General features: G+C 40.1%; 1 protein-coding gene across 1 annotated transcript in view; it reads left to right on the top strand.

The window, feature by feature from the left end:
- The window catches only part of DLGAP2 (DLG associated protein 2), a 325,523-nt gene that overhangs the window by 242,999 nt on the left and 58,883 nt on the right, over positions 1-23,641 (top strand). The window contains 1 exon segment of the mRNA XM_075706970.1: positions 13,443-13,654. Within this exon segment, the coding sequence (XP_075563085.1) occupies positions 13,443-13,654 (212 nt within the window).

Below are 23,641 nucleotides of genomic sequence, written 5' to 3'. Positions count from 1 at the left end.
AAGAGTGAACAAAGGAAATGTCTTTCTAAGAAGTGAGTTTTACCAAATTCACAGATGCCTGAAAACAGGAAATGAGAAAAGAGGTTTTGAAGGCACCTGCACATTATAGGTTTAAGTCATGTCCTAGGGTTGAAAGCAGGTATTTCTTTAACCTGGTAAATCTCCAAGCTTAGCCTCTGGCTCCTCTCTTAGGGTTTCACATTCCCTGCTCCTCCACAGACAGTCCTTGCAGCTGGGGGATCTCCTTGCACGGGGAATGTGCTGTTGTAAGTCAGGGCTGATTCAGTCAATGTGCCTTGTTCCAGCTTGGGTGGGCATCTAGTACTAAAGTGGACAGTTTCAGAGAACTAAATTAGTGGAAATAAAGCTGTATAAAATAGTGATTTTTTTTTTTCTCATCTAAAGCTCAGATCAGATTTACATCACTCCTGCTACAATGGGGGTGGTGGGAACATGCAGAGAGAATGGAGAGGGGAAGAGTGGGAAGCCCCTTTGGGCTTCAGCTCGTTGTTAAATCAGCTTAGCTATAATGTGAACCAGACAGTCAGCGAGCACCACAGCAGCAGAGAGCAGCCGTTTGTAACTGTACACTAATAGCATTTATCAGATTCTTGCGAATGATTAGCAACAGTTTTTATGTATGGGCCTTTAATTTATATTTTGAATGCAGGCAAATTAAGCTACAAATGCATTTCTGGGCACAAAACACTTCTGTCATCTCACTCCGCAGGCAGAATAGCCCAAGTAAAGTGCACTTTTGTATAGCTTTAGCTATAGCAGCTGCTACTGCTCTCCATGTCATTTTAATTTTAATATAAAATATTTTAAGAAAAAGATAAATGAGTTGTGAGATCTCTTCTGTCTTCATCAGCAATTTTGGCTAATTAGGTTCAACACATATACAGTGCAATGACTTTGATTAATTTTGCTCTGGTATGAGTACTAGTGAGGAACAAAGATTTTCAACAGAAAAAATGGATATGAACTAGATAGCTGTGCTAAAATGAATACAAAAGTGTCGCCTACAGTTTCCAGGACTGAAATACCTGTGAATGCTAGTTAAAGAAAAGTAATTCGTGCAACAAAGCTGAAAGACAGGCAAGAGCATAACACTCACCATCACTGAAGTTCCGGAGCACAGTGCTACGTGTCACTGATTAATATTCCTCCCTCAGCCATTCAACAGCCTGCGAAGCGGCAAGCAATCAAGGTAAACATACCACAAGGTACAGTGAATGAGTCAGCACTAAAAGAGAAAATAGCATGTTGTTCTAAAAATGGCTTCAGCCCACTCTTGTCTTCCTAGTGCATTTAAGTACTAGCGTCATCCGTTACAGCACTGGCACTGCTAAGCATGTGGGTAATAATGTCAGCTGTGTTCTCTACAGAATGAAAGAAAAGCACAAGAGTTGGTCTCTTAAAAAAGAAAAAGAAAAAGAAAAAAGCAGCAGTTTCAACAAGGTTCTTTGCTGGTTTAAATTATGCCTACGTGGAGAAGAGCTTTGAGGACAAGCTAATGGATAAATAGGCATTAAGCCCTCAGTTACATTTTTCCAGGAACTCTTCTGGGGACAGGACAGATTCCCACAAACGAGACCGTTGCCCTCAAGAGGCATGCTACTGCTTTGCACTCTCCCTCTGGTTTGCAAGGATGGATGAATTTGAACTCAATGCACCTTTCTCAGCACTTCATCTCTGGGAAACTAGATTGTGTCTGTTTGCTTGACATAAACCCATATATGAACTACAGAAACTACATCCAATACTCTACCAACTGATGCATACTGTGGAGTCAGACAGAGCTAGTGGAGTTTTGATACTAGCATCCAAATCACTCATGCTGCCTTCACAATGATTTATGACCAGCCACCACTCCAGAATTAACTGGGTTGTTTCCACAGCAGGAAAAGCTAGTGTAGCTAGTAGGGTAGCAGGGTAGACTGCATCCTAAATCAGCACGGACACGTGCTGTACCATTTTGATTACTACAGCCCATTACGGTCCCACAAGGATGTCTCAGCTAGCCCTGTGCCCTCCTAGTCAGGCATGGAGATGTGCAAGAGACCTGTAATGCCCATGCAATAAGGAAAATGATGGACAGCTAATGCCCCACAGTCCATTTGCAGGGTTAGGGCCAGCCTGCAACATCTGGTGCAGCACCTGGGGCCACTCTATGGAGTTATTCCCCAGGTCAGTAAGGGTGTAGTCTTCCCATACAGAGCAGCAAGCTCAACCACTCATACTTGTTCTTTATAATGTTCTCTCTACCCATCATATCTCTGAAGTATTGTGCTTACGATTTTAAGAACATTAAATAAAAAGGATTTAATAAAGCTGACACTTCCCTGTATTTGCAGAATGCTGATAGCTTCGTGTGTCACAAAACCCAGAATACTTCTTAAATATCCCTTCCAAGGAAAAAAAAAAACAAACAAAAAATAAGTACATTCAATCAATGACGGTGTAAAGCTCTACCAAACAGTGGTTTCAGATTACTGGTATCTTTAATAACTATGTTAACCAGTGATACAACAGCGCACTGCTTCCTTGTCCATGTGCTAGGACACTCATATTGGCTGAAGCTTTTTTCCAAACAAGAGTGGAAAGATTTTGGAGTTAGTATTTTCTTAAAGCTGACAAAACAAGTCCCTATTACTGTAGAAATGTCAAAGCTAGGAGTAGAAAAGAGAGGCCGTGATCCCACTGCCCTTTAATCAGGGAGAATTGTTCTCCTTTATAACGTTAGTACAGTGTGTTGCCAAATTGGTTTTTGACGTTCACCTCACCGAAGCTGAAGGCTGACCTTTGCAGTAGTTACCCAAAGGTGTCGCTGGGTCTGAAGAAGTTTTCAGCCAGGAGCAACTTATTATTTTATACACTCAGGCCAGTTGCATCTGTCAAATGAGACTGCCAGGAACAGGCACTCAGGGCTATAATGACCGCACAGCTTCCTACGCTGCAGGCTTGCTGCCTAGGACAGACCTGGCTCCTCTCCTGAGCAGTCTGTACCATTTTTCCTGTAAGGACGTGACTGTAAAAAATGGTGAAGCATTCATAAATGTTGCTTTGATATTTTTTTTCCAACTGGTTTTGGCCATCTTACAGCGCTGTGCTTAAAGGTTGTTTTTTAAAGTGGAGTTGCACATGTGTTTAAATGGCTGAATGTCTATATGGATAAGGTCCTTGGTACTTCTGGTAGGGGAACTGATCTTTTCAAAAGTGTGCAAATAGTTAAGCGTTACCTAGTAGCTAGACAGGAAAAAACTACTCATTTCACTCCATAAGCTAAATAAGTGCAGTCATCTGGAGTTAACTGTTCAAAACTGTCAATCATTAGTTAAAATGAGAAAAATGGATGAGCAGCAAATATATCTGTTTTATGTAGCCTTTAAAATTATTTATGTTTTAAAGACATGCACTTTTTTTTTCAGTAGTAGTCCTGTGACAAATAGGAAAAAGAGTGATATAATTTCCTGCTTAGATTAAATAAGACACTGTTTACCACAGGTCTTCTTTTGGGTCAGCCCTGGGTATGCTGCCTTTTAGGTTCTTCTTCCCTCTCTAGCCTTATAACAGCTCTGCAACATTGGAGCCCTTGCTACATCTGCGGTCTTTGTGGTTTTGGAGGTGCTGTGCATTGTAAGTATGTTGGGAGCACCTCTCCTTTTCTTCCTATAAGGGCATTTTTGCCTCTTACTCTATACTTTTGTGACCATGGAAGGTCTGTGGGGTCTTGTGACACTCACACAGGTAATGACAAGGTGACAACTCTGAATTTCCCATCATGTCTTCAGTGGTAAAGACAAAGATATTTCCAGGGGGACCCACAGGTGATTTTGGCTGATAGGTCACGCAATGTTGAGAGTCTGGGCTGAAGGGTCTGGTGATACTTTATTTTTCCATTTCCGAAAGTGGCTAGAAAAAGACACAATAGTAAGGCACTGCAATGCCTGCGCCGTGCTGCACAGGACCGCAGCTGCCTGTGGGAGCGCTGGATGTGATGTAGCGAGGCCACAGGGATGCAGGTGACCCCATGTAAGCAGGAGCACATGCCTTGCAGTCAGGGAGTCTTGTCTCCCACAACTTCATCAGTCAAAAAACCAGGCTGTTTCTCTTCACTTTGCTTTGCAGATAGCTGGGCTCCATCCACCCTGCAAATGTGGTTCAGGGAATTCAGTCTACCTGTCGCAAATATGATTTTTTACATGGCTTTGGTTAGCAGCAATTTAAGATTTATTAATATTTTTGAGATAGATCGCAGTATTAGGTTGTATAATCTTAACAACACTTAAGCATCAGCCAATTTGAAACAGCAATTTGATGGAATTTTTTATAATCAAGACAGCGACTTAGTTAAAGATTCGAGAATGGCAAGGTTCACTCTATTACTTATGTGGAAGTAGTGCACAAAGGAGAAATCAGCTACACAGAGGGATTGTGGGTGGAGGGGATAAGGGGGACCCTCCCGTTGAGTCACGACATTCAGAATAGACCCCCTTGCTTTCTGAACTCCTTTCAGAGAGGAGTCTGGGTGCAGCTAGGTCCAATCTTAGTCTCAGACTTGGTCAACGGTTTATGTAAGTAGGGATAGTATATATGGATATATATATGTAGCCAAATTGCACACACACGCACACCGAGGTCAACCTGTGATCAAAATTTCCCTTTCCCTTTCGTGATCTACTCACTTTTATGTGCCGGCATTCATCAACGGATGGTCGGTGAACCTCACGAAGTCAGTTCTTTGAGTCCTCGTGAAATCAGTGCACAATCCTTCAATCCTCACGAAATCTACCCTGAGAGGCGTCTCAGCTCAGGGGGAGATACTGGGTCACACAGCCCGCTGTGGTCCCGGAGAGCTCAAAGAGGTCTCCCTCTTGGATCACTATTTATAGGATCTCGAGATGATTGGCTTTGGTCAGTAATTTACATTCTGGCCACAATTTGTGCTGACTTGTTCTGATGTACCATTCAGGCAGCAGATAGCCCAGGTGTGGACAGAGATTGCCTGACGCCTAAGTCCTTCTGACCAAGATAACAGCACAATAGGGCTTTTCCTGGGATCTCAGAATGGCCCGGGGTCTGTACCATCACACTACCTCTCCCAAAAATATCTGCCAGTAAAACTTGTAGTTAGCTTCAGTTGCTGATATTGTGGTCCCCTGGGCCTTGTCTGCTGACCTGTTGGTCAGGCAGCCCAGCTGGCAGGTATATTCCTGGCTCCCCTTCACCTGTAGTGAGTGACAAGCTGCAATCCAGTTTAGGTCTTTAGCCTTTTGATGCTTGGTTTTAGCAGAATTTGCATTGTAATTAAATTAATTCAATTTATAGAGAAAGATGTAAAGGAAAATGCAGCTATGAGCTGGCCCAAAAAGGCAAAGAGACAGAAAAACAAACTCTTGGATGCATGACTATGGCAAATTAATTGGCCAAAATGCTGCATTTTGTGGCAGGCATGAGAAGTTCCAAGTTTTGGACTTTGATCCTTCTGTGGACCTCCATTATTAAAATAATCGCTACCTTATGCTACGTCTGTGCTATCAGACTGTAGTGTCAGGAAAGGTTCCTTGGCACTGCATCCTGATCCTCTATACTGTTATGTGTCTCAGCCTGTCTTGGGCATCGTTTTCATCCAAGCCAGCCAGTATTTCCCTAAAAAGTTTCTGGGCACAGTTCAGGACCTAGCACAGGCCAGGGACCATTCCTGGCAGTCGCGCTGGTTTGGAGGCAAAGATTGCTCAACAGCATGGGTGTAGAGTGCAGGCAAGACAGTGGGTCTTCATTTACTGTGCACGTATGCACAGCTCTAGGGTAATCACCATACCATCCATTTTCATCCTTCTATCTTGCTAGTACTGATGATTGTGCAGCAGCACAGCGAGTTGGAGCAACTTACCAGTTCAGCTGAAAACTTATCTTTACTTATCTTTATTATTGTTGTTAGGGCAATTTTCCAGGCAGCACTCTAAGTCACTTTACCATTACTAGCATTCCTTGAAAAGCTGAATATTGCTTAAGGAAAACCTGCCCCACTTAAGTTGATGGTAGTATAATTTTAAAGTATCACAGGAAGAGGAAGAAAATGACATAGATCCCAAACAATATATGCTTTACACAGGCAAAGCCTGGAGAGAATGGCTGGCAAGACCAAGATGCCTCTTGCTTTCTCAGATTAGCTCCTGCCTTGATGGACAGTGTCAATGGACTTATGGGGAATGCTGCAAGAACTCTCTGTGCTTCTGAGCTGTCAAGGAGTTTGGGGAGTAGGGGGTGGCGTGTGAAAATTAAAGCTAATTACGAGGACTGACATTGTTAGTGGTGAGAAGGAGTCCCTGGCATATTTTGTAGAGATTTTGGAATGGCTTGATTGTATAATTCATAGTCTTTGAACAAAGAATCAGCACATTAAAAAAAAACGCAGAAAAAAATAGTTAAACATGTGCACTGAGAATGGTGTTGAGGTGTGGACACAAGGTTAACTACTGAGGAAACAAAGTTTTATTTTCAGATACTGCACTCTTCCCTCCTGCAACAACCTAGACCAATAGGGTCTGGAGTCCACAGTCAGTAAATAGAGGAATGTCATTAGTGTCATTAACTTCAGAAGAAAATTCTAGTAATTGGTCAGTGTTCCTTCTTCACCACAATTTTTGAAAACACAGGAGGTCCAGCTCCCACCTCCCATTTTAATGGCAAGGAAACTTTTTACCATGCTAAAAACCATTTCTGTCTGCCTTGCAAGGTTGTCATCTACTTTCATCTACTTGTAGCTGTGCACAAAGGCTGTTTTTCTGAGGCTCCTTGAAGAAGGCATGATTTAAGAGAAAATCTCTACCTACATTTCAGATTGTGTCCTTTTTTTTTTTTTGGGGGGGGGGCATCTTCTTGACCAGGCTGAGAAAGCATAAAAATACAAAAAATATGTATATACCACATAGTGTTTCATATCTTACGCTCCTTCATATCATCTATAGTCTAATTTCATGCACAGATAGCTTCTGCTTCTAGTAAAATGTGAAATTTATATTACTGAAAAAAGATTTAGGTCATAATGAATATTTCAGTGCATTTTACATCTGCATGCTAATTAAATTTCACAGGACTCCTGTGAGGTAGGTAATCCTCATTTTAACCTTTGAGAATGAGAAATAAGAAGGAATGATAGTCAGCTCCCTCAGCTGAAACCATATATTTAGAAGTGTTTCATTTTAGATAGTAAAGTGATATGCCAGATTTTAAGCAGATCAGCAGTTTAGTGGTGCGACACCTTTAAAATTCTGGGAGCTGGGAGCAAATGCCATAGAATTGGGTGGAACAAGAGCAGATCTGTTTTGAAATGCCAGTTTGACTTCTTTAGCTAAATCCTAAACTGAAATAAAAAAACCTTGAATTAACTGGGCCCCTCAGTACAAGAGGGACATTGAGTTACTGGAGCATGTCCAGAGAAGGGCAACGAAGCTGGTGAAAGGTCTGGAGCACAGGCCTTATGAGGAGCGGCTGAGGGAACTGGGGTTGTTTAGTCTGGAGAAGAGGAGGCTGAGGGGAGACCTTATCGCTCTCTACAACTGCCTGAAAGGAGGTTGTAGTGAGGTGGGTGTTGGGCTCTTCTCCCAAGTAACAAGTGATAGGACGAGAGGAAATGGGCTGAAGCTGCGCCAGGGGAGGTTTAGATTGGCTATTAGGAAAACTTTCTTCACGGAAAGGGTAGTCAAGCATTGGAACAGGCTGCCCAGAGAGGTGGTGGAGTCACCATCCCTAGAAGTGTTCAAAGAACGGGTAGACATGGCACTTTGGGACATGGTTTAGCAGGCATGGTGGTGTTGGGTTGATGGTTGGACTGATGATCTTAGAGATCCTTTCCAACGTTAATGATTCCTAGTTTTACTTTCATTAAAAAATAATCCAGCCACCAAGCCAGGAAACATGAAATTACTACTCTACCCTTAATTAGTTTAGTGGTGGATTTCATAGTGTTAGGTTAATGGTTGGACTGGATGATCACAGAATCATAGAATCATAGAATGCTTTGGGTTGGAAGGGACCTTTAGAGGTCATCTAGCCCAACCCCCCTGCAGTGAGCAGGGACACCTCTAACTAGATCAGGTTGCTCAGAGCCCCAGCTACCTGACCTTGAAAATTTCTAGGGGTGGGGCCTCCACTACCTCTCTGGGCAACCCCTTCCAGTGCTTGACCACCCTCATTGTAAAAAATTTCTTCCTTATATCCAGTCTAAATCTATCCTCCTTTAGTTTAAATCCATTACTCCTTGTCCTGTCACAACAGGGCTTGCTAAAAAGATTGTCCTCATCTTTCCTGTAGGCCCCCTTTAAGTACTGAAAGGCCGCAATAAGGTCTCCCCACAGCCTTCTCTTCTCCAGGCTGAACAAACCCAACTCTCTCAGCCTGTCCTCTTAGGAGAGGTGCTCCAGCCCTTGGATCATTTTTGTGTCCCTCCTCTGGACCCGCTCCAACAGGTCCATATCCTTCTTGTGCTGAGGGTTCCAGAGCTGGACGCAGTACTCCAGGTGGGGTCTCACCAGAGCAGAGTAGAGGCGCAGAATCACCTCCCTCGACCTGCTGGCCATGCTTCTTTTGATGCAGCCCAGGATTTGGTTGACCTTCTGGGTTGCAAGCACACATTGTTGGCTCATGTCCAGCTTTTCATCTACCAGTACCCCCAAGTCCTTCTCCACAGGGCTGCTCTCTTCATCTTCTGGCCTGTATTGATATCAGGGGTTGCCCCGTCCCAGGTGCAGGGCCTTGCACTTGGCCTTGTTGAACCTCATGAGGTTCACACAGGCCCACCTCTCCAGCTTGTCCAGGTCCCTTTGGATGACATCTTATCCCTCAGGTGTGTCAACTGCACCACTCAGCTTGGTGTCGTCTGCAAACTTGCTGAGGGTGCACTCAATCCCACTGTCTATATCGTTGATGAAGATATTAACAGCACTAGTCCTAGTACGGACCCATGAGGGACAGCACTTATCACCGGTCTCCATTTGGACATCGAGTCATTGACCACTTTTCTTCTGACAGGTCTAATCTGAGCACAACCAAGACACCCAACAGGAAGGACTTCTAACATAACACAAGGATAGTGACTTTTTTTCTAAAACAAGGAATTCATTTTCACAGTAACGAAGTTTCTAGAATACCCACTGTCAAAATGTGAGTTCATTTTCTTCCTTAGCTTGTACACGGTCAAACCCCTATCTTCTCAATTCCCCAAAGTGCATTCTGAGCAGCAGGCTATAAGGCAGTTTGAAGCAAAGGCACTTCTTTCTTTGTTAAAATGCTCCACAAGTTTTATCCAAACACCCTTTCACATACAATTCATTAGAGTGTTTGGCCCAGGGACTATAATATCCCTCATCCCAGGTAAGTGCCTGGATCACAAGGCTGCAACACACCCTTTCTTGTACATGAAGTCCTTCTCTTCTAACCAGCCCTCCCCAGGCAATCTGTGAGTGTTTCATGAAAAGACCATGAATTATAAAAAGATGAGGAGAGCATGCCAGTTTATTTATCAGCCCTAAGTCTTGTCCTTCCTGAGCACTCCAACCATTATTGATTAGAAGGTGAGCAGTAACATCTCCCGCTTCCACAGCCATTTCATCATGGAAGGAAAGTATAAGGCTGCTCAGTTCTTTGAAAAAAAAAATATGAATTTGTCCTTCAGAAGATAGTTTTAGGCTGTAAATGGGAAATGACAGAAGGGCCTTTCTGCTGCCTGTAATCAAATACAATAAACCCAATAAAGGAGAAGCGATTGAGATTTTTCTTCATGCTTTGCATTTTGGTGGCTAACTAAAGGGACCTTTTGGCTCCTTTTGAATGCTAGTCTGAAGGAACTAACCCTCCTGAATGCCTTTTATGAGGAATTTAGGGTCCTACCTAAGGTTCTGAAGTTCACTTTCAGGAATAGCTCCATAAAATGTAGTAAGTTTTAGGTACCGGGTGCTTTAATAAAATTGGCCCTAGGTGACTAATGTAAGATATCACACTGAATCAGTAGCAGAACAATTAAAAAATCCCAAATTTCCTGAAACTGGTTGTGCTCCTCACAGCAACAGTGTATGAAATTTATGAGAGAGACTCATCATTTTCTGCAATAGTTATAACCAAATCAGCAGCCGGTGACAAAATTAAATGAAAAGACCCAGACCTTGTCAGATTGTTGTTCTTACAAAAGGAAATTCATATGGTAATATGCAGTCTAACTCCTCTGTGGATAGAGACTGCGTATACAAGGATTCATGTTAACATCTAGAACAGGAGGAAGGCCTTTTTAGACATTATAAATATCAGCACTCATCACTATATGCAAGTAGATAATTAGGGTAATTATTCCCAATTAGCAGCTGCAAGCCCTGCAGATGGGAAATTTAGGGGCTGGTAACTATTGTAAGAAAGCATTTCTGCAAGCTGCAAAGCCCTTTTCGTGTTTTAGAAAATATACGTTTAATGACCCTCACACATGCTGTTAAATATTTTTGTTAATATTTCAAAATAAAAATCTTTCCTGCACTAGTATAACACTTCTGCTTTTCTTTAAAGCTATGTTGGGGTCTGAGATGGCCTGGATTTAGAAAGATTTTTCCAAGTATTTAACCTATCAGCGGAAGTAAATGATGAACCAGGGCAAACTGGGACTCAGATTTTGCTTCTATTCTCAGCCCATGAGGAAAGACAATGTCAAGGGCCCTTTCATTGGCTGTTGAAGACAGCAAAGGGACTCCAGCTCTTTTCCTAGGCTCTGCATGAAACCTTCTGAGAGAAGTTACCAAACTTCCTTGCCAGGCTCCAGAAGCATTTTCCTTGTGCTCATTGAATTCTGCTCCTTTGAGTGGCTCAAGGGTAAAAAAAATACACATATTTTAATGGTGAATAATGTTTTTTCCAATCCTAAAGGCTTCTGTGATAGTCAATGAGTTACCCTGATTAGAAAGGGATTCTTGGTGTGTTTGTGTATACTGTGAGTACATCACAAGCACAAATGGAGCAGGGCTTCTTCAGTTTTAGTTTTCATAAGAATTCATTTAACTTATGAATTCAGAAAGCGAAAAAAATGTAATCAACAAAAATAGTAACACATGTAACTGTAAAATTTGTCCTCATGAAGCTCCTTATCACAGTGAAGAAACTTCATTTTTTAGCTACTTTAATGTAAAAAAATCAGTCATTCCTACCTTTTAAAGTAAGATTTCAACTTCAATCAACAAATAAGCCTGTGTTTACTCATTTAAATCCAGTACTTATCTAGTTCTTTGAACATGGAATCTCAGACAAAAGAAAGTTGAGAAACTAATCATTTCTTGCATTTGAGTAAGTAAAAGGTTATTGATCAATGTCTTTTTAAACTTTCTATTTAATTATCTTCGAGCTAAAACGAAGGAAAGAAATTTCAAGCCAAAATAATTATTCTATGAAAAAGTTATGAGTTTTTTGAAAAAAGAATATTAAGACTGAACATAATTCAGCTTTAGTACAGAAAATTGAACAGTATAACTTGCAGTGGGCCCATGTAGATGCCAATAAATGCTTTTTCAGCATTTGGATTCTGTTTTTAGCTATGCTGACATACAAGTAATGAAGAAGATTTGAAGGTGAGAGTATGTTTGTGTGATATCAATTAATTTATTTTAAGAAGAGACCTAAAAGGTCTCATAGAATCTCAAAAATCCTTCCTCCAACATCAGTCTTATACATACTAGATCTTAGAAAAGAAATGAGGATGATGTATCACATCTACAGGCTTCAGGTTTGGGGAAATTTTTCATGCTCCCTTTCCAATCACCATCCAAGGCTGAATAATACGAAAAGTTTGTTTCTTTGCATGATCTAACCCATATTTCATTTAGATTCATGCTCTGTCTTATTACTTTGTATGAGAATATAACTCATAATTTTTTTCTCTGATATTTGTCTTTAACATTTTTCTGATCTGTGCGATCTGTTTCATCTGTTCCTATCTGACTTCATCTTCAGTCTCTCTTTTTTCTCTCCTGAGCTTGTTTCTTTAATTTAATATCTCTATCTTTACTTGTTCACCCCCTTTTAAAATTGCATTTCCCCCTTAATCCTTTTTTGGGACTCAAAGCACTAGGTCTGTTCACCTCATGTGTGGCTAATTCATGTATCTTGAAAGGGCAGTAAAGATGACAGGCAGATCATGTTAGTTATATAAATCTGATCTCCAAGACTGCTGAAACCAATGGGAGCATTTGCTTCAGCTCCGCAATGAACTCTGTCTGTAGAAGGTCTCAAATATGTTTGACTTGAAAGCCTTTATTAGACATCCTGCTTTGCAGAAACTACTTAATAATATGTTTAACTGGAAGTCCAGATCTATAGTATATTGGAAAATAATGCCATTGTACTGTTTAATATATATGAAGTCATTATGTTTATAAAGGATTTGATGCTGCCAAGTGCATCAGCCCTGGTCCACTGGTGTAATCTGTCACATCCTTCTTTTTAACCATGAGTCATTATAATGGATTTCAGAGAGTTGCTTACATCCTTTAAGTTAAGTAAATGCTTAAGTGTGTTTCTGGATTAGGACCAGAGGACTCAGCACCTTGGAAGACTAAACAAAAAGCAAAGAATCAGCAATACTGGCCTGCTGAGTTTATCCATAATTCTTAAAACAAGGCTGATTTCACTTTGGATTGGAAAATCTACTCCTGCTCAATTCTCTGCCAAATTGTGGTGCAGAGAGATACCCATCCACCAGCTGTGGATTATCTGACTACCAATCTTACTGTTTGAAAAACCACCTCAACTGCATGAAAGCAGCCTCAACCAAATGTATTAATAATCAGGGTGCATTCCTGATATGTTACAGCCTCTGTGAACTATTTTGCAATTTCTAAATAAGAAAAAAGACAAATTGCCACATCTCCTTTTTTTTTCACAGAAGTTTGCTCTAAATCAGAATCTTATCCATTTGTGCCAAAATCACAGCTTAGTTTAACTTAAATGCTTCATTCACCTTCCTGAAAAGCAGCCAAAGCCCCGTATAAGGAGAGTTGGTAAAAGACTCTGAAGTGCTCAGCTTTCAATGCATTTTAGGTCTGATACACCTGATCAGCCTACTCTTTATCACCTGAAAATCTGTGTGCAAACTTCTAAGAGATTAAGTTAAGCTACTTCCTGCAATTTATAGCATGTCTACAAATAGATATTGCAGCTCGGCTCACAAACCATGACTTGATTGTTCCTTAGGTTCCAACATTTGTAAACTGAAAATTTCCAATCTTGAAGTTGGAATCAAATTGCTAAATCATTTGAGGACCTTAGAAATTTCTTTGTAAGGGATCTGCTTCTGAAGAATAAAAAATTCATTACTTGTCTTTGTAAAATGAAAAATTGAAGGAAGTATTTAAATATATGAAAAGAATAAAGCACATTTCATGTGTGTATTTTATGGTCTCCATTAGGTACCTCAGGATGAATGGGGAGGGTACCCAGCTGGTGGGAAAGATGAAGAGATCCCCTGCAGAAGAATGAGAAGTGGGAGCTATATTAAGGCCATGGGAGATGAAGAAAGTGGAGACTCTGATACTAGCCCCAAGACATCACCAAAATTAACGGTTCGACCAGAGTCATTACTAAAATCCATTGGACAAAGACCACTGGGAGATCATCAAAAGTAAGTTTCACTATACCATCTTATACACCTTTCTGTCAGTTGCCATGACATGGGTAATTTTTCTTTGTGTCTTACTGGTAGTGGTCAGTATCCATGAGAAAATATGATACTGTAGTTAAAAAGCTAACTTTTGGGTCTTCATTTTAAATTAACTGCAGTTTCTTGTGATTACTGGATGAAAAATGGCCATCTTCCTCCATCCATGTAACAAACCTGCTACTTCAGAAAGAGTTTGTTAAATTTACTAAAGGAAATATATCCATATTTTTATCAAAAGTTTAAAATTCTGAATATTTCTTCCCTAGAAGGATTGTTTTATATTGTAATTCTTTGTTATTTCATTGCTTTCTCTGAAATAGAAAATACACTCTATTCTATAGTCGATGTAATAACAAATACATAATTGTATCATATATTTGGCATCTTACACCCTTTTTATTGGTACAGTGTTTTGTGTGTCAGCTATACTGTATCATACTCATTTAAACACATTGTGGAGGATTCTGTTTGACTGGGTTTTTTTCATTCGTATTACCTACAATATGGTCTATTAAATAACTAAAGCAGATTTTAAAACTATAGGAAAATATGTAGTTAAAGACGTTTTCCAATAGATCTTTATTTTTCTTTCCTTTTTATCCTTTCCATATATCATTTTATCACTAAACTGTAAGTATACTTCTGAAGACATTTCCAAAGTGGTAGCCTGATTACAAATCTGTAGCTTCTATTAATGTGACTGAGTGTTTCTCATGGCTTAGAAAATTGATCTTTTTGCCTGGGAGAAATACATAAAATGAAGAAATTAAGAGTGAAACCTTTGATCAAAGGTTGTTTATTGTTCTGTAGGTATACCATAGTATACCATAGTGACTCACCTTTTCATAAAATAAAATAAAACAAAACAGAAACCTTAGGTAAAAATCCTTTTGGCTTAATTAAATTGAATTCTTTAGCTTGCAGTCTGGAGGAAAACCATCTACTTTCACTATTACTGAAGATAACAGTTTAGAACTATATTGTTCCTTATAGCTTGCTCACGCATCAATGTAGGCTCAATTCAGATGCACAAACAAAGGTGTCTGTACCATGAGCTGCTATAAGATTTCTGAGATACCATGAAACAAGATTGGCAGGTCTTCGCTCTTGCTTGGCAACTAAAATCTGCCTGGATACCTTACAGCATCTCAAAGGGTGCCAGAGACCTATGTTTAGGCAACTGAGCCAAATTCTGAATGTGAATCTGAAGGATTTGCTACAATATTAGTTCCAATGATGAAAACATGGCCTATAACATAAGTATTGCTGGCAGACCTGTACCTGGCTGATTTCCAAAGACAAAAAGATGAGCTCTTAATGACAGTGGTTGGAAGCAACATTTGAATTTTTTATATACTAAGTCATTGCATCTGGGCTGAATTTTGTGTTTGAGGCACGCTGGCTACATCGACTGGTTCAGTCTGAATTTGTGAAAGTCCTCAGAAAGCAAAAAAGGTGATTTTTCAGCTTGTGAGTATGTGCCAGTGGGAGTAGAGGTCCTTCAGGATGAGGAGCCTGTAATTTCTCAGCCATGGTGGAGACATATGTTGTGAATTCTGCAGTCCTGTATTTTCTTGTAAATGGCTCTGAAAGCTGTGGGTCCTGCAAAAGGGGCAATTACCCTCATGGGATAAGATGTGCTAAAGGAGAGTGATCTAACATCTGTGGCTTATTAAGAGTGACCCTTCTGAAGGCAACAGAGAAAGAGGAGATAGTTGACTTTCTCAGACTTGCACACATCGACCAGCTGTCTTCCTGCTGGTAAATTAAACATTTCCAGAACAGAGACCTGAGTACAGAAACCTGACCATGTACACTGAGGTTTTGGAGTGGTCCCCGGCAGACTTGTCACCTGGGTCTATTAGCACTGTCCCAGGGACTGCCTGGCCATGTTCTGGGCATTGGGGTAGTCCAGGGATTATTCCCAGAAGGCAGTTTGGATGCAGCCATTCTGTTTTGGAGGGTATGTCATATCCATGCTAGTACCACAAACTAAAATCTTTTCTCAGAGACAGTTCTAACTTTCCAAGCACTTAGACCAAATAAAATAAATTCTATTCTGTTCTTTGGTTTTGGCTATCATTGGGCCTTCCCCAAGTCAATGTAGATAACAGCACAAATTTTCCAGTGAGTGGTGGGTCTCAGTGCCTGCCCCAGACCCCCACAGCCTATGAACAGATCCAGACAGCATCTAGATGTATGTATTCAAATAATATGTTTCAAGAAAAAAAAGTCTTTCTGATCTGTTAAGTCCTTAAGGCAGATGGTTACTAGTAGGTCAATACCAAATGGTGTGTCTTCTGTCAGTTTTCCATGTATTGTAAATACACCACTCAAAATATAATAGATTAAAACACGGGTGCGATGCTGATGCAGTATACTGGGGTTGACAACTGTGCCTGTTCATGGTCCCAAAGGATTTAATGGCATTGTTACCACTAACTGCAGTCGGGAAAGGAGGAAGCTTTTTGTAATACTGTGAAATATTATTAGGGGCTCTGTTGAGAATTTGTTGCAAGCACTGCACTAGGAATAATGAGCAGCCAGGCTGCTGCGGACAGATATCTTTTAAATCCATGTTTTTCCCTTAAACTGAGGGGCAGCACCTTGAATCTGCCAGCCTAACATACACGTTTTTTTCCAGTGAACTTCAGGCAGAAATGTGACAACTACCCTGGTTCTTGTATGTCTGTCTTGCAAAAATCTGCAAAATTCAGCAGCCCTTAAGCAGACAGAACATCTTGTCCCACAGGAATACAAAGTGCTGATTCTGAACCTGGGTTTTCACCACAAGCCGTCTCCTCCCAGTATGTCTCTGTCTCCCTGTCGCTGTGGTTACCTTTTATGTCTGGCTGATTTCTATGAAGGATATAGCAAGGGATGATGGTTATGGAGCCTTCTTTCCTCCTCCAGCATGGCTCAGTAATCCCCGTTGCATGCCGAGTACCCTTTGTACTGCTGATCACGCTGCTGAGTCAGAGGCCAAGTTTTGAGTGGCATTCCTGCATGCATAGCAGGGTAGAATAAAATTTCTGGCATGTATAATGAGAAATTACATAATTCAAGATGTCAGCTGCATTAGCTGGCTTTTTAGCTTGTTTATCAGGATGGAGGGAGCTAATGCACAGAAATAAAATGGGGCTTATACTCTCTTAGTCCTCTGCTTGGGCAGACAGGATAGCTCAGAACTGGGGTCTGATGGAGCACTAGGAAGCCTGTAATAAAACCTGAATATTGATACTTTTGGTGGTATAAAAATGTGGATTGGCTGCAAAATGTATGTAGGTGGGTTTCATAAGAATAAGCCTAGTTTTCTGTCACTATCCTGAATAGCATAAAATGAAAATTAGAAAAGCCTTCACTTAACCTTCAACAGACCTTTGACATGTGTGCATGTTTCTCTTCTGAGTTTTATCAGGCATCTTTGCAAGGATTTTTTTCCCCATTTAAATTCTATTTCTACTTTGACAAAAGAAAGCCCCTATTTTGTTGGTTTGTGTTGCTCAAAGATTCAGCAAATTGAACATTAAAAATTCATAAACAATAAAAATGCGTATTTGTAGCTGAACAAATAATTTTATTCAACAACATCCAAATAGGTAAATGTAACTAATTTAACAGAAGCATTAAAATTCTGAAATAATTTCTTTTAAGTTACTCTTGGAAAGGAGTACGTTTTACTCCAAGTGGGGATAAGAAAGAAGTGCAGGGTCTGACCACTGCTGTTTTACACAGATGGCAGTAGCAGGGCGTATGCCCAACCACTGCCATCTGATCGCCACCTCTGTCAAACTGCTAGCACAGCCAGCATGATCCCCAGCCCACTTTCAGCCTAGGCCACCTGGCTCTCTTCTAGATAGTGCCCAGGCATGTTTCAGGGACTAACCCTGTTGGATGCAGCCACCCTCCCTAAAGGATAAGAAAGTTTAACCATACAGGTCAGTTGGCCAAAAGGTTAGGTGAGGGACCTAGCTTATTCCTGAGTATAGCTATAACCTAAGTGACTCAAATTTTGCTGGATTTTTCAAAAATTAAATGCACCTAAATATCTAGATTACTCACTGAAGATAAATGTATTTCACTTCTTTCTTTGTGACTACTGTTTCAAAAGACTAAATAGTATGTTGCACTACTTAGTCCTATAACATCAAGGTGAAGGCCAGTGTAATTTATTATTATTATTATTATTAAATTGCATTTGACTGAAATATAATGTAATAAGGCTTGCTGTGGTGGAGACAGGACACATACTTGAATCTGCTTCCTTTCCAACTTTTTGCTTTCTTGGAACGATGCCAGCAATCCCATTTATTGTGGAAATTATCTTGACTCTCAGTAGTCCCAGGAGAAAAAAAAAATATTAAACTTTTAAAATTATTTTTTTATTTTACATCATGATTAGACATACAAAATCTGTCAGATGTCAGTTTTGGTGTCCTGTGAACAAATATAGGTCTTCTGGAGGTGAAATGCAAGCCCTTTCAATTCAGCCCATTGTTTTCTGCCGTGCGGTGATGCTACTGGGGATGGAGTTCAACTGTGTTGGAAGGTAGTTTACAGAAGGTAGCTTGTAGAAGGTAGGTAGTGTACTGCTAGGCGTTTTCATTTACAGTAAAGGTCAAAACAGCTGAACAGTTTATGGACCTGGTAGCTGAAACAAAGGGAATGTCTGTCCTAAATAAGTTTTGTACAATCCTGGAAGAGACACTGACCCATATGATTTGTAAGGGTATCCTTCCAACATAGTAAATGTTATTTCTTTGTGTTTGTGACAAAATCAAGCAAAGCTGGGAGATGGAAGCATCAGAGACACTGGGATCCAGAAAGGAAAGCTGAAAAGAAAACTAGAATTTGGGACTATGTGATGGAAAAACAATTCTATGACTGAAGACAATGGTCCACTTATTTGAATCTTCTCATTTTCAGGAAAAGAGTACTTAATATACCGATTATGTAAATGAACAGGAGAGCACTGTAGAAATAGCAAGTTCCATTTTCAGTATCTCCTTTTTGAAGTGTTGTGAAAGACTCTGAAAACTGTCTAACCATTTAGTCAAAAGGGATAACAATAGCATTTAGCCCAAAGTTAACACACTATATTTGAAGATCGTACTGGTATCACTCACGCAAGTGAGTAGTCGTGCTGTGCTCAAGTTTTCCATTATGCTCTGAAGTGACTCATGGGAATCTAGATGCTGCAAACACGAGGATGAAATAGGTTAAGCTACAATAAAATAAAATCATTGACAGCAATGTGTACTTTTGTTTTGTGATCCTCTAATGGCAGACCTTACTGTGGCAGCTGGTAGTCCAGGTACCTTAAACTGATGGGTGAGCAGACAGAAAGGCATGTGAGCAGATAGGTGGTACAAAAATGTGGGGTTTCAATGAGGAAGGAAATCTGCCATAGCACAGATTATTTGGTGGACTGCCACAGTATTGTACCAGTGGTGCTCTGATTTGTCTTGCTGTATGCTCCATCTAAACTTCTGCCTGGTTTTGGCCTCTGTATGGAAGCGAGTCTCTCAAACTCTGAGTCGTGTTCACGGAGAAAGAAGCCGTGCGTCCCTGAAATGTTTAAGACCTTTGCATTGGATGTTATTAAAGCCCACGGCACACTTGAAGAGCACAATGCATATATATTTTTCAGCCACTCTACTTCACAGTCTGGTATCTCAATGCAAAACCACTGGTTTTTTTCAGTACTTTAAGCTAATATGCCTAAGTATGACCTGAAACAGTTGCGACACAAGTGTTTTCTGGGCTTATGGTAAACCAGATCAAAGCAGTGATCTGAATTAAAAATAACCTTTCCCTGCCTTTCCCCTTTTCAGAGTGAGAGATTGTATCTCTCCGTGGCCATACTAACTCATGCTGACTTAAAGGGTATCTGGACTATGACCCAAAGCACGTCTACATGTTCTGTTCTGCAGACTCTATTGTGGCAACAAAAATGTTGCCAAAGCACACAGCAAGGGGGTTAAACTGCAACAAGAATATCTGACAGCACTTAACTGCCAGAGCCCTTGGCTCAGCAGAAATCGTGGAACAGCACAGGCTCTTCTAAGATATGTGGGAGATCTCCATTATAAAAAAAAAAAAAAAACCTACCATTTGTCCTAACTGTAGCACACTTACAACATGAGAAAGTGAAAACCAGATGAGAAGTTTGGAAACACTGCATGAGACCAAACCTCTGTCTTTTCATCCACCTCTGCCCATGACAGTGCCAATGCCATATCATTTAATGATGGACAAATTTGTGGCAAGTACACAGAGAGAAGTCTTGATATTGCAGGCTGTGGGTAAGCGTGCACACGAGGAGGAGTGGGTGTGCTGCAAAAACATCACAGATTGAGAGTTGAAGCACAGCTTCCTTGCTAAAGAAATTAATGTCCTATTTCAATGCTAGCCATTGCAGCACACCAGTGATGCAAGCCTTTTTTAATTTTTAAGGGTAAACTTCAATTTACCGTTAACTCTTCTGCATTTTAAATTAGGAATGGTTTTGAAGCCATTCCTGAGAAATATTTTCAATAGAAGAGATGGGAAAAATCTCTAGAAAAGTAACCCTCATCTTTTATATGCTTTTTATTTATCTTTGTTTTTTTCCTCAATCTTCAGACTCTAAAAAGCCTCATTACACACTTCATTAGTAGCTTTCTGAGGCCCTATAGTGTAGTAGCTTCTACTCAGAGTCTCTGAGGGGTGAAATTGGAGATTTACTGAGGAGAGTTTGAGGGCTAATTACAAAGCCTTATCAACTAATAATGCAATCAGTGGGCCACTGGCACAGTGATAGTGTTCTCTGCTGCAGTCAATAAGATCTGGGTTAGATTAGTCCAGAGGGTTAAGAGGGAATGCTAATGAAGGGCAGCTAGTCATCTGGCTACCTAGGAAGTATCTTTTACAGGGTCAGAAGACAGTCCCCATTCTTTCTTCCTTTGCAGAATAATAGGAAATGCTCTTAAGCAGTGTTAGGCACCTTGTTCTCTTAGAAGTAGCATAGTGTGAAACCTGGGGAGTAATTGAGCCCAGTTCTCCTGCCTCATTGTAGCAAATACCAGCTTTGCGTTGTAGGGCTGAAATGTATTACCCTGGATTAGGGATGGAAAGGGGATCCTAAGGCTCGGAACAAAGTGCAGAGTCTTGTCAGGAATAAAATAGGCTTTTGTCAGAAAGACACAATTATGTGATGGATTGCAGTAAAAATGCAGTAAGATTCAGGCCAGTCTCACAAGCACAAATACTGAGATCCAAGAGAAAATATATTTCTGGTTTCTGGTGCTTATTTGTTCCTGCTTTCAAAAAAATACGTTACTTTTACTTTTCATTTGAAAAGGATCAAGAGCTACTTTTCTCATTTTTTTACGTTTTTAATAAAAACTAAATGAGACTACAGAGTATGTGTGTAGAAACACTTCTTCAGGCAAGGATTTGAAAATTAAGATGCTTTTGGTTAAAAAGCAAAAATCATATATATATTTTCACTTCTCCCAATTCTACTTTATTTTTCCATGAGAAATTACATAGTCTCATTAATATCTTCAATTTCAGCATGAGAAGGTCACTTATTTGCTTAAGACCTGTTGGCTTTAATGGACTTACATGTATGTTTAAATTAAGCTCATGCTCAGATGCTTTACTGAATCCTGATGGTCTGTAGTCTACATTTGTTCTGCCTAATTATGATTTTTTGCATGTGTACATGTATATGTACCAAAAGCAAATAAAAAAAAAAAAAAAGGGGGGGGGGGAGGAGGCGCAGATAGCTTCCTGAAGAAAATTATGCATATTTCAATTCCATAAAGGGATTTAGGAACACACATCCAATATTTGAGTTCTGCTTAGATTCTCAGATCCATTTACTGAACTGCTACACAATGCTTTAAATGCCTCTAAGTTTTCGCCATAACATCTGCTTGAGTTTTGTTGTTGCTGACCAGTTTGCTCCCTACTCTCCAGGGCAAGCTCAAAATAGGATATTGGAACAAGACTTTTAGGATTAGCTAAGCTATGTGCACATCTGTCACCTTTTACAAACAATAGCTCTGAGTTCAGATTTCCCACATCAGACTTTTTTTATTACATGCACATTCTGCATGTAGTACAGGCTTGATTGAGCCTACATCCTCTGTATCTTTGCAAAGAGTGATCAAACCACCAGACTGTTTAACTATTCTGGATGATTTCCCCTCATTCTCTTCTGGTTCATGTTGTACAAAATCCCTAAATACTTACTGACAAGAAAGGTTCTTTCCTACCAGTGATTAGTAGGCATTTCATAAGGATGGAAACAGCAGTATCCACCTCTTTCCTAACATATTCCTGTAATAAATCAAATGTTCAATATCTTTCAGGCACCTTTTTTAAAAAAGGCTATGGGTCAATGATGAAATATATAGGCGTCTTAAAAATTTAATTTGGCCCAAATTCTCATATCTATCACTGATCAAAGAGAAGCTCCAGTCTGGCAAAGATTAGAAAAGAAATTCTTCACGAGAGATAAATTCACCAGATTTATGTGTACTTTCAGTTTTTTCAAAGAACCAGACTAACTGCTGTTCTGAAGGGAGAATCAGACTTAATATCTATACTCTGAGTTCTCCAATGGGCTGCACACAGGCACATCTGTGCCCCTTTGCAGAGCTTTATTGACTTCAGCAGGGATCCACGGAGACACAAAATGCCTCGCAGCTGCCATACAATGGCACTGCTAGCTAAGCTTAATCATTAGATTCTGGTCGATGAGTTATTTCATGTACCTACAAAGACATAGTTAAGATAGATCCAGATAGAGAAATGAATATCCATTGAGATGCAAATCTCTCAATAAAATAGGTTTTGATAACTTATGCTACCTTGCTAATCCTAATGCACCTCCCTTTTAGGTGCCCAAGATGAATTCTTTTACAAATTTTATCTTTTTGTCCCAGAATGATACTTCTGAATTGCATATACTGATTTTAACAGAGGTGATTGTGCTTTCTTTAATGTTCCCATTCATTCTCAGATTTTTGGACAAATGCAGGCATGATCATGAGAATAAAAAGGTACTATTTTAGAATATTACAATTCCAAAAATTAATTTGATGGAAAATGGACTTTCTTTATATCTGATGCTCCCTTAATAAACCTGATAGACCTATTCAGAGTCAGAAAGTGACTTTCTTGCTGCAACTTTTAGAGGCTCGGAAATATTTTCATTCACTTTTGGTACCTTCTTGACCCAGGATGCACTGATCACTGAACATTTGACAGAGAAGAGGTACTCTGGGGAGTGATCATTATTTTGAATGTGAGTAGATCAAGGAATGACCTTGGCAAATGTACGACATTTGCTGCATTGTTGGCATCATGTCCATACTTCTTTCAGCAAAGGTATTAGGTTTATGACAAAGTATATGATATCAATCACTTATTAGAAAATAAAATACAGACAGTAAAAATAATAATAAAAAAAAAAGCAGTGTGACAGAGATCCCTTTCTCAGGACTGACACCCCACGTTCCCACTAGGGTTGTCTTGCCTGTCAAGTACTGCTGCTCAGGAATCTGAATTTGTGGGGAGAAGTTAGGGGGTTTCTTTGTTTTGTTTTGACCCTGGCTTAGCTATAAGCTGTAAAACCATGTTAGCCTCCAAATCTGGCATCTCAAGGTGTCCTAAAAGTGAAACCATATTGGTTTACTGTCATACATAACTTTTCACCAAATGACAAAAAGATTTGTCTTCTGCAAAACATGAGATGGTTGCATAAGTCACGGTACAGTACTGTGTGTTGTGGTTCTAGCATACAGTAATATTTGTCATACAGCAATGACAAGAGACTTCAGAGAACACACCACAAACCATCCTGGGTGTTCATCAGCATCTGAACTCAGTGATGACAAAGCATGGGCTGAGTGCTGCACAAAGTGATGGACTTCAAGTGAGTGGTGCAAGGTGCTT

Source organism: Pelecanus crispus, chromosome 3 (assembly GCF_030463565.1).
Source record: "Pelecanus crispus isolate bPelCri1 chromosome 3, bPelCri1.pri, whole genome shotgun sequence".
In the NCBI taxonomy this organism is placed as follows: domain Eukaryota; kingdom Metazoa; phylum Chordata; class Aves; order Pelecaniformes; family Pelecanidae; genus Pelecanus; species Pelecanus crispus.
This window is presented reverse-complemented; position numbering and strand designations above follow the sequence as displayed.